An 11334-nucleotide genomic window follows, 5' to 3' on the forward strand; every position below is an offset into this window, starting at 1 on the left:
GACGGCTGTGTGTGTGAGAAGGAACAGGCGGCAAGTGAGGGCTTTGGAGGTCCGTAGGTATATGTGCTGGGGGCAGGCATAGGTTAGTTACCATGGGGGAAAACTCAGCAAGAAGGGTCTGAGAAGTGGGGCAGAAAGAGAAGACGGTGGCATTCTGGACCGGTTAACGCAGGAAGAAGGCTCAACACCCAGGGTATGCGGGGCAGCGGGTCAGGAGGGATGAACGAGAGCTCATTCGACTTAGCAGAGTCCACGAAGCAGCCACCGGCATAGACGGCATGCTGCACCTGGTTAGCGCCCCAGAGGCTCACCATTCCGGAACCTCATCCTAGCCCCAATCCTGGCCACTTCTGCAAATCTCAGACACAGAAGTCTAGTTGGGATCTCCAGGGCCCCTGTTCCTGGAGTCTACAGCGAGTCCCAGGCCCATCGCTGTACCCCCCACCCCCCAATCATCAGTCACACACAAGTGTAAAAGCCACGCTTCTAATTAGCCCTGCACAATGTAACAGTCACAAAACAGCCAGCCATGGCCTGCTGGAAGCCCAGGGACAGTTCTTCATACACAGGCTTGCGGGGGAGAGTATGCAACACAGAGCAACTGGAGTGACCCTCAGTCTCAGGACACAGGATGGCACGACAAGCACGGAGCAGGCTCCCAGGGTGTCTTCTCCTGGGAAAAGGGCTGCCGAGTGACCACGGCAGGAGGCAAGTGATGGACGTGGGGACAGACCATGTCCACAAAGCCCCTGGAGAGTGCTCTCTGAAGACCCCCAGGGCCAGATCCTCCAAAATGTCTTGAGCTGGTTCTCCCTTCTGCTGCCCCCACTTTGAGGTCCTGGGGGGTCCAGAGGGGGGCTGTCGTCAATGACTCTTGACAAGGGTGGTGCATATGCACCTTACCCGACAAGGACCACCCTGGAAGTCTGTGGCCACAGCTCCTTGACCACCTGTCACCCCTTCCTCAGCTGGCAGGGTGGAGGCATGGGACTCAAGCTACCAGCAGAAGCGAACCTAGATCCTTCTCAGTTCTCTCTCTTCAGGCTCTGGAACTTCCTGGGTCAGACTCCATGCCGTGGGTAGGGAGGAAGGTTGTGCTGGCCGAAGGAAGGACCCTCACCAGCCTGCTCACAACCATGACGTAAGAGCCCGGCTAGAGGGGTCAGACTGCTTTTACTGAAAGCAGGAATCCCAGACCCTCTGTTCACTCCTCATGGGACAAGCTATGAGATGCCAAGACTCCTGGAAGCCAGCACTGCTTGCACCAGTCTATGTAGCCTGTACAAATGTGAGCATCTCCCCTCCCAGACAGCCTGAGGCCCAGGACGGCACGACAAGAATGCGGGCCTGTGCCAAATGGGGCATGTGCCTGGCAGGACTACTTGGGCTAGACTAGAAGAGGGGGTAGGAATCCAGGAATAAGACGCAGAACTGTCCCCAGGTCTTCACTGTTGATGCACTAGCTGGTTTCACTCACATCTCAGCAACAAAAACCTGTATTTAAGTGGCTGATTCCAGAGATGAGTAGTGGAGAGAGCAAAGGAGCCTGGCTAGAGCTCACTCTGGGAGGTGTATGCGGAGGACACTTGGCTGTCTCTTCAGGGGGTCAGACTGGGCCCCCAGCACTCCCGGCAGTGGAAAGGCAGAGCTGGCTGCCAGCTCTGGCCTCCTCCTGGGATTCACTCCCATCCTGGCTCAGATCTGTGGCTGTGCTTCACCCACTGGGTCCTCCCTCAAGGAGCCAGGCGGGATCTGCAGGGGTAAAGCAGGTGGTGGAAGTGGAGAGTGGGCCTTCCTCTGCTTTCCGTCACCCCATTCCTCCACTGCAGCGGCTCCTCACGTACAGGCTGGCTCCCAGACCTGGGCCTCAGGGAACCAACGATGGGCTCAAGCCCTCACCCTCCCGCTTCCCTCACCAGCATCGCTTACCTGGAAGGGTCTGCTTATCCCCACCACAGAACGCAGACTGTTGCTGTAGTAACAGAGGAGAAACTCATCTTCAGTTGTAGGGATACTGCTGATGTCGACGTAAACCTGGAGGGGGATGGACAGGACTGGGATCAGCTCCAGGGCCTCTGGGCTCCACCCAGCTCGGAGTGACAAGTTAGTTATCCAGCACTCTGTTCCTTCCACGGGACAGGAGTGCTGAGGCAGGCCCGCCTGCTGGTGACGTAGCTGGTTCTGGTGACGTACCTGGTTCAGGTTGTCGCTGCAGGAGACCTGGCTGTCCCCGACCCAGGCGTAGGACACGTAGTCATTAATGTCCCGCAACCCCACCTGTGAGGGAGAGTTAGGCCATCCGTGGTCAGGGAGGACCTGGGACCCTAGGCAAGTCCTAAGGAGAAGAGTCTCACTGCTGGGCCTGGCTACTGTACTGCACGCCTCCGTGCCGCCCTTCCCTGCCAGCCCTTAGCTACAGAAGAACCGCTGGGGTGGACGAGGGTGAGTTTGTCAGCATCTGCCCAGCTCCCAGGAGCCCTCGGGAAGGACGAACTGGGGGCTGTTGCTGATGGACTCCCTGCCTTGCCACCACATCACCTTGTACAGTCCAATCCAGTCCCATGGGCTGCTGGGGAAGTCCGAGGTTGACGAGTAGCTGACCATCATGTCATTCTCCATGGTCCACAGGTCCTCCGGCATCAGGACAATCAGCGGAGCAGACACCAACGGCTTCAGCTAGACATGGAGGTGGGAGGGGCTGAATCCCGCAGCATCATTCCCTCCTCTGAGGCCAAGTGTTCCTCACTGTGCCCTTCCAACATAGTGGGGAAGGTGGGGCACCCAGAGGGGGTGGGCACAGGACTCCGCTGGGCTGCTCCAGCGGACTGTGGCTGGCCAGCAGGAAAGAGGGCCAGACACCAGTCAGGAGGGTGGCGGCCCTGTCAGGGAATCCCACAGGGCCCAGCACTAGGGGGTAGGAATGGCGGAGAGCAGAGGCTCGGCTGAGAGGCTTAAGGAGGTGGCCAGGCAGCTGCTGTCAGGCCTCCCGGGTATCTGACCCAAAGCCCCACACGGGGGATGCTCTGGTGAGAACAGCTGTGAATGTGCAAGAACACAACAGAGAAACCAGTGTGGGCCGGGCATGGTGGCTCACGCCCATAATCCCGACAGCTTGGAAGGATCACTTGAGCCCAGGAGTTGAGACCAGCCTGGGCAACATGGTGAAACCCTGCGTCTACAAACAATACAAAATGTAGCCAGGCGTGGTGGCACCTGCAGTCCCGCTACCAGGGAGGCTGAGGTGGAAGGATCCATCACTTGAGCCCAGGAGGTGGGGGCTGCAGTGAGCTGTGATGCCACTGTATTCCAGCCTGGACGGCAGAACGAGACATGCGCGCACACACGCACACGCACACACAGATGCACACACGCATGCACGCCGGTAAACCTGTATGAACATGTGAAGGCTGACGGGCAGCAGCCTGAAGGAGGCCAACACCTTGGTCGTTTAGACAGCAAGATACAAGGACGCAGGGATGGAGGGAGCTCCCATTGCAACTTGATCCAGATAGCTTCAGGACACATAAAAGAAGTCCTACTTCTCACATTGAGTAATAAGCCTAATGGAACTCATTAGCCCCAAGGGAGAATACCCAAAGGAAATGGAAACCTTTTCACAAAGGGTTTGAACACGTTTCTGACAGACAGACCCATCAACGGCTCCTAAGAGGGGCTGGGATATCTGACCTGGCAGGAAAGGCAATCATGGCCTCCACAGGCCTCCCCTGGGGGACTGGCTGACATTCGAATCCAGGGATGGAGGGCTTGGGGATGTGGCCAGCATAGCTACTCTTCTGGCAGGGATCAGGCAGCCTGGAAGTTCACCTCCAAGTCGAAAGTGCCGGTGACAGGCTTATGGTCGCTGATGCTGTACACCATGTGGCTGCTGTAGCTCCTCAGAGACAGGGAGAAGTCTGGGGCCGGCAGTCTGGGAGTGTCGGGGCCAGCCTGGGGCTGCCGCTTCAGCCTCCACAGGATGCGATCGGTCCACGCAGGCTTGCGTTTTTTCTCACTGCGGGGGCAGGAGGCATAAAGAGGAAGAATGGGGAGAGAAGAAAGGGTTGGCATAAGAGCAGAAATGAACCCACATGAGCTTGCTGGAGCCCCTAACTCCAGCATCTACTGGCAGCCACAGACCCCCAGGCCAGAGCCGGAGGGAGCATGGGAGCAGGCAGGAAGGTGCCCAACAGAATCCAAGGTATGCCAGCCCTTGTCAGACTCAGCCAGGACCCTCTGTATGCTCAGCTCATGTTTTTAGGGTCAAATTGTGACTCAGAAACATTCCATTTCAAAGCTCTGCTTCTTTTTTGAACAAATGCAGCAGTGGATCAAAGCAGCTGAGGCTTGGGGTTCTGAGACTGGACAGACCTGAGCTTGAATCTGACTGCCCTGCATACTAGAAGGATACCTCAGGAAAGCACGTAGGAAATGCTTACCAGACGATGCCTGTGATCAGACGATGCCTGTGATCTGCACTGTTATCATACCTTTTTTTTTTTTTTTTGAGACGGAGTCTTGCTCTGTCGCCCAGGCTGGAGTGCAGTGGCCGGATCTCAGCTCACTGCAAGCTCCGCCCCCCGGGTTTACGCCATTCTCCTGCCTCAGCCTCCCGAGTAGCTGGGACTACGGGCGCCCGCCACCTCGCCCGGCTCGTTTTTTTGTATTTTTTAGTAGAGACGGGGTTTCACCGTATTAGCCAGGATAGTCTCGATCTCCTGGCCTCGTGATCCGCCCGTCTCGGCCTCCCAAAGTGCTGGGATTACAGGCTTGAGCCACCGCGCCCGGCCACCTTTTTTTTTTTTTTTTTTTTTTTTAAAGAGATAGGGTCTTGCTGTGTCATCCAGGCTGGAGTGCAGCGGTGCCGTCCCAGCTTACTGTAGCCTCAAACTACTGGGCTCAAGCAATACACCTCAGCCTCCTGAGTGGCTAGGACTCTAGGTGCGTGGCACCATGCCTAGCGAATTTTCAAACAGTTTTTTGTAAAGACAGTATGTTTCCCAGGCTAGTTTTGAACTGCTGGCCTCAAATGATCTTCCCATCTCAGCCTCCCAAAATGTTGGGATGAGAAGGCACGGGCCACTGTGCCTGGGTATATCGTGCTCTCTTTACAAGTGGAGACACAGACTGAGCTCAGAAGGGAAGCACCTTTTCCAAAGTCACAAGCTGCTAACTGGTGGAGTCAGGATTCAGGGCCAGCCAGCACGACTACAGAGCATGTGCTTTTTTTTTTTTTTTTTTTTAGTAGAGATGGGGTTTCACTGGGTTAGCCAGGATGGTCTCGATCTGACCCCGTGATCCGCCCGTCTTGGCCTCCCAAAGTGCTGGGATTACAGGCTTGAGCCACCGCGCCCGGCCCCAGAGCATGTGCTTTTAACCACCAAACTAACCTCTCTCAGGCCTCAGCTTCCTCGTCTGCGAATGGAGGGAATAACAGTAGTTACCACGAAGGGTTGCTGAGATGACTGAATGAGATCACGTACATAAAATGTTTAGCATAGTGGCTGGTGCAAAATGAGCTCCCCACGCACACTGGCCTTTATGATTTCCTCTCAAGAGTTGACTGAGGCCGAGCGCGGTGGCTCACGCCTGTAATCCCAGCACTTTGGGAGGCTGAGGCAGGCGGATCATGAGGTCAGGAGATTGAGACCATCCCGGCCAACATAGTGAAACCCCGTCTCTACTAAAAGAACAAACATTAGCCAGGCATGGTGGCGGGTGCCTGTAATCCCAGCTACTCAGGAGGCTGAGGCAGGAGAATCGCTTGAACCAGGAGGTGGAGGTTGCAGTGAGCCGAGATCACGCCAGTGCACTCCAGCCTGGGTGACAGAGCGAGACTCTGTCTCCAAAAAAAGAGAAAAGTCGACTGAGAGACCTCCCACCTGTTCTTCACTTGCCAGCTTCCCTGAGGGGTTTGGAAGAGGTCATACATCCCTGGACCTGTTCTTCACTGTTCTTTGCTTCCAGCCCCGCTGAGGGCTTTGGAAAAGGTCATATAGCTCCAGAGAAAAAATGCATTCCTTCTCTAGGTAACTGAAGTTGACCAAAGAAAAGTCTCGGACCCGTAATCCAGCCTTCCCAAGCGACTACTGGGGCAGTTTCAGCTTGGCCCAGCAGTAGCCCTGAGTTCTGGAGGTGGGGGGAGCAGGACAGCTGCTGTTTCCGGGTTCCTCCCCCTTGGTGGACAATCCCCTTTCTTGAAGGAACCCAGAGTAAAACAGCCTGATTAGGTCAATCCATCAATCTGTAGACAGGGTCTCACCCATGTCACCTCATCTACTGATCTATCCACAGGGCCTCACTGTGTTGCCCAGGCTGAGTGCAGGGGCACAATCCTAACTCACTGCAGCTTCACAGGCCTGGGCTTCAAGCAACCCTCCCAGCTCCGCCTCCTGACCAGCTGGGACCACAGGCGTGTGCCAGGGCACCTGGCTTTTTTAGAACCTTTAAGGCATCTTCACTGCCTCCAGAATAAAGTTTAAGTCCCCAAGTGGGGCTTTCAAGGGGCTCAGGAGTCTGACCACCCCCGTCCTTCATCTCACACCACTTCCCCAGACCCACTCCACCTTGCTGACCCTCTCAAGCCTCTGGACCTTTGCTTTTGCGGTATTTGCTGCCTGGAACACCTTTCTTCACCAGGGAGAGGCCTCTGCCAAAGCCATCCTGGAGCTCATCTTTTTGCTTTCGAAGCATTTTATACCAGTATTATACGATGACACTATATTGCAATTTTCTGTTTCCCACTCAGCACGTCACTTAGTGTGTGAGCCCTGAAGGCAAGGACTTGGCTGTTGGAGTGTCCTGTGTATCCTCAGCATTCACATGGATCCCGGTACACAGGTACTCAATAACCAGGTACACTTACTAAAAACCCAAGCTCAAGCTCGTCCCTCAAAAATGCCCATCTAATCTTAATGTTTACAGCTCCATACACTCGCTGTCAGTTGGAAACAGTATTGTTTTCTCCTCCTTCATTCAACTGCTATTTTTTTTTTTTTTTTGAGATGGAGTCTCGCTCTGTCACCCAGACTGGAGTGCAGTGGCGCAATCTCAGCTCACTGCAACCTCTGCCTCCCGGATTCAAGTGATTCTCCTGTCTCAGCCTCCCAAGTAGCTGGGATTACAAGCATGCACCACCACGCCCGGCTAATTTTTGTATTTTTAGTAAACTGGGTTTCACCATGCTGGCCAGGCTGGTATTGAACTCCTGACCTCGTGATTCGCCCTCCTCGGCCTCCCAAAGTGCTGGGATGACAGGCACGCGCCACCGCGCCCGGCCATGCGCAGCTATGGCGTTTCACCATGTTGGTCAGGCTGGTCTCCGACTCTGGTCTTCAGGTGATCCATCTGCCATGGCCTCCCAAAGTGCTGGGATGACAGGCGTAGGCCACCGCGCCCGGCCTATTCAACTGCTATTTTATATAAATGTTCCCAATGTACTGCTGTCCCTTCAACAGGAAGAGTTAAGTACTCTAGCAATTGAGGAGACTGGCATCATGGTGGTGAGCTCAGCCTTCAGAATCAGGGACCAGTTGGGGGAAGATTCCGTCCTGTTAATTAAGAGCTGTATGCCCCTGGGCAAGTGACTTCATTTCTTTAAGCCTCAGTTTCTTCAACTGTTAAGATGGGGTGATAACAGTACTTACTTCAAAGAGCAACAACGAAATTAAAGGGCGTCAAGGGAGTGGTCAAGAAGCGGCAACTCTGACTAACCCTGGTCTGCTTGTTGGCTCCTTGGGTCGTTTCCAACCTTTCACTCTTCTAAGGAGTGTTCAGAGTGCACTGGAATGTGGTATTCCCATCCCAGACTGCAGACACTGAGTCCCTCAATCTGCCTTGGACACCAGGCGCCTAGCAATGCTTCCAACTTGGTAATGGGGCTGGGTGTGGTGGCTCATGCCTGTAATCCCAGCACTTTGGGAGGCTGAGACGGGCGGATCACAAGGTCAGGAGTTCAAGACCAGGCTCGCCAACATGGTGAAACCCCATCTCTACTAAACACACACACACACACACAAATTAGCTGGGTGTGGTGATGCGTGCCTGTAATCCCAGCTACTCAGGAGGCTGAGGCAGGAAAATCGCTTGAACCTGGGAAGCGGAGGTTTCAGTGAGCCGAGATTGCACTGTTGCATTCTAGCCTGGGCAACAGAGCAAGGCACTGTCTCAAAAAAACAAAACAAAACAAAAATTGGCCGGGCACAGTGGCTCACACCTGTAGTCCCAGCACTTTGGGAGGCCAAGGTGGGTGGATCACAAGATCATGAGTTTGAGACCAGCCTGGACAACATGGTGAAACCCCCATCCCTACTGAAAATACAAAAAAAAATTAGCTGGGCGTGGTGGCATAACCCCAGCTACTTGGGAGGCTGAGGCATGAGAATTGCTTGAACCTGGGAAGCGGAGGTTTCAGTGAGCCAAGATCGCACGGTTGATTTCCAGCCTGGGAAACAGGGCAAGACTCCCTCTCAAAAACAAACAAAGGGCCGGGCATGGTGGCTGACTCCTGTAATCCCAGCACTTTGGGAGGCCGAGGCGGGCGGATCACGTCAGGAGATCGAAACCATCCTGGCTAACACGGTGAAACCCCATCTCTACTAAAAATACAAAAATTAGCTGGGCGTGGTAGCAGGCACCTGTAGTCCCAGATACTCAGGAGGCTGAGGCAGGAGAATGGCGTGAACCCAGGAGGTGGAACTTGCAGTGAGCTGAAATCGCGCCACTGCACTCCAGCCTGGGCGACAGAGCGAGACTCCGTCTCAAACAAACAAACAAACTGGGTAATGAACCACACGAATGCACATTCTTTCAAAGCATTCTCCCTCCCTTACTTCCCCCGTGATGGTTGGGAGCCCACATTTGCTGTCATGTAAGGATCCTCCCCAAGTCCTGACCACAGCCTGTCTTTCCTTCCTCCTCACGACTCTCAGCCCACCCCCACCCCCCTTTTTTCCTTTTCTTTGCCATGGCCAGGCTGATCACTGGGCACCTGTATTGTTCATTCTTTTTTTTTTTTTTTTGGGACGGAGTCTCGCTGTGTTGCCCAGGCTGGAGTGCAGTGGCCAGATCTCAGCTCACAGCAAGCTCCGCCTCCTGGGTTTACGCCATTCTCCTGCCTCAGCCTCCTGAGTAGCTGAGACTACAGGCGCCCGCCACCTTGCCCGGCTATTTTTTGTATTTTTTGTAGAGACCGGGTTTCACTGTGTCAGCCAGGATGGTCTTTATCTCCTGACTTTGTGATCCGCCCGCCTCGGCCTCCCAAAGCGCTGGGATTACAGGTGTGAACCACCGCGCTGGCCTGTTCATTCTTTTAACCAAGATTTACTTAGCACTTCTTATATGCCCCGCAGCTGGGGATATGAGAAATAGGATGCACGAGGTTCTCGAGGAGGCTGTTTAGCAAAATCCAAGAAACAAGCAAAGTGAGCGTGTACAAATTAACCAACCAAGTTCCCTCTACCCCACCTTGTTTTTGCTTAGAGACAGGGTCTTGCTGTCATGCAGGCTGGAATGCAGTGGTGTCCTCATAGCTCGCTGCGGCCTCCTTGAACCTAGACTCAAATGATCCTCCTGCCTCAAGCCTTCCGAGGAGCTGGGACTTCAGGGGCGCACACCATGCCCAGCTATTTTTTTTAAGACAGGGTCTCCCTGCTGCCCAGGCTGGAGTGCAGTGGTGTGATCACAGCCCACTGCAGCTCCAACCTCCTGGACTCAAGCAAGGCTCCCACCTCAGTCTCCCGAGTAGCTGGGACTACGGGTATGTGCCACCACGCCCAGCTAACTTTTGTATTTTTTGTAGAGATGGGGTTTCGCCATGTTGCCCAGGCTGAACCTGAACTTCTGGGCTCAAGTGATCGTCCTGTCTCTGCCTCCCAAAGTGCTGGGTTTAGAGGTGTGACCCATCATGCCTGGCCTCTTTTTTTTTTTTTTTGAGATCGAGTCTCGCTCTGTTCCTCAGGCTGGAGTGCTGCCGTGGTGCGATCTCGGCTCACTGCAAGCTCCGCCTCCCAGGTTCACATCATTCTCCTGCCTCAGCCTCCCGAGTAGATGGGACTACAGGCACCCACCACCACGCCCGGCTAATTTTTTGTAGTTTTAGTAGAGACAGGGTTTCACCATGTTAGCCAGGATGGTCTTGATCTCCTGACCTCGTGATCCGCCCGTCTCGGCCTCCCAAAGTGCCGGGATTACAGGCGTGAGCCACCGCGCCCGGCCACGTGGCCTTTGAAAAAAATTTCGTAGGGGGACGGGTCTCTCTATGATGGTAATACACCACCTTCACTAAAAATACAAAAAATTAACCAGGCATGGTGGCGGGTGCCTGGCTCATTTTGTGTATTTTTAGTAGAGATGGGGTATCACCAGCTATTCAGGAGGCTGAGGCAGGACAATCACTTGAACCCGGGAGGCAGACGTTGCACTGAGCCAAGATCATGCCGTTACGTTACACTCCAGCCTGGGCAACAAGAGGGAAACTCTGTCTGGAAAAAAATAAAACAGTTTGTCTGGGCTCATAGTGGCAACCGTAACAAAACTCCAGTGTAGTCCCGGACTTTAGCAGGATTCCCACCCTGCCCTCAGCCCTTTCGCCCTCCCCTATAAGGGAGCTAGCCTCTCATTACATCTTGGCTTGGGAACACGGCAGTCGCTGGCCCAGCACGCTAATGCTCAGTCACTTCATCAAACCGGCCCCTGCAGGTGCCTCTCGTCAGTGTGCTGACTGACTGGAAAGCCTGCCCTCTGCTTTCTGCCAAACTCTGTGCTTCCTTCAGGATATTCTCCTCGACAGGAAGTCTGACAGGCCTCTGCTAGCGTTAGCTGTCCACCTCCTTAACATTTGCTCCAACCTTCTGCACGGAGTTCTGGAAACCTTCTATTGACTAACTCCCGGACTTGGTAACATATGTCAGGCACTGTGCTACTCCCAGGGATGGTCCTCAATCAGATCGTCTCTGCTCTCCGGGCCATCACAGTACAGTAAGAAAGGTACACTGTTGCTTAAAAGGTACAGCATTGCTTAAAAGCAACACTGAGGGCTGGGCGCGGTGGCTCAAGCCTGTAATCCCAGCACTTTGGGAGGCCGAGACAGGTGGATCACGAGGTCAGGAGATCGAGACCATCCTGGCTAACACGATGAAACCCCGTCTCTACTAAAAAATACAAAAAAAAAAAAACTAGCCGGGCAAGGTGGCGGGCGCCTGTAGTCCCAGCTACTCGGGAGGCTGAGGCAGGAGAATGGTGTAAACCCAGGAGGTGGAGCTTGCAGTGAGCCGAGATCGCGCCACTGCACTCCAGCCTGGGCGACAGAGCGAGACTCCGTCTCAAAAAAAAAAAAAA

The 11334-nt window shown here is 54.3% G+C and overlaps 1 protein-coding gene across 4 annotated transcripts in view; it reads right to left on the reverse strand.

Moving 5' to 3' along the window:
* Positions 1–470: 470 nt before the first annotated feature.
* INPP5K (inositol polyphosphate-5-phosphatase K) overlaps positions 471–11334 on the reverse strand; it is a 23482-nt gene continuing 12618 nt past the window's right edge. For 3 of the 4 annotated variants that reach the window (XM_023197925.1, XM_023197928.1, XM_023197927.1), the window contains 5 exons: positions 3826–4012; positions 2539–2676; positions 2194–2277; positions 1930–2034; positions 471–685 (listed from right to left, as the gene is read on the reverse strand). In XM_023197925.1, coding sequence (XP_023053693.1) covers positions 620–685; positions 1930–2034; positions 2194–2277; positions 2539–2676; positions 3826–4012 — 580 coding nt within the window. In that variant the 3' untranslated portion in view covers positions 471–619. Of the gene's footprint in view, positions 1753–1929; positions 2035–2193; positions 2278–2538; positions 2677–3825; positions 4013–11334 lie in introns of all 4 variants that reach the window. The other variant, XM_023197926.1, reaches the window with a different exon arrangement.

The sequence above is a fragment of the Piliocolobus tephrosceles genome, chromosome 16, assembly GCF_002776525.5.
Source record: "Piliocolobus tephrosceles isolate RC106 chromosome 16, ASM277652v3, whole genome shotgun sequence".
Lineage (NCBI taxonomy): Eukaryota > Metazoa > Chordata > Mammalia > Primates > Cercopithecidae > Piliocolobus > Piliocolobus tephrosceles.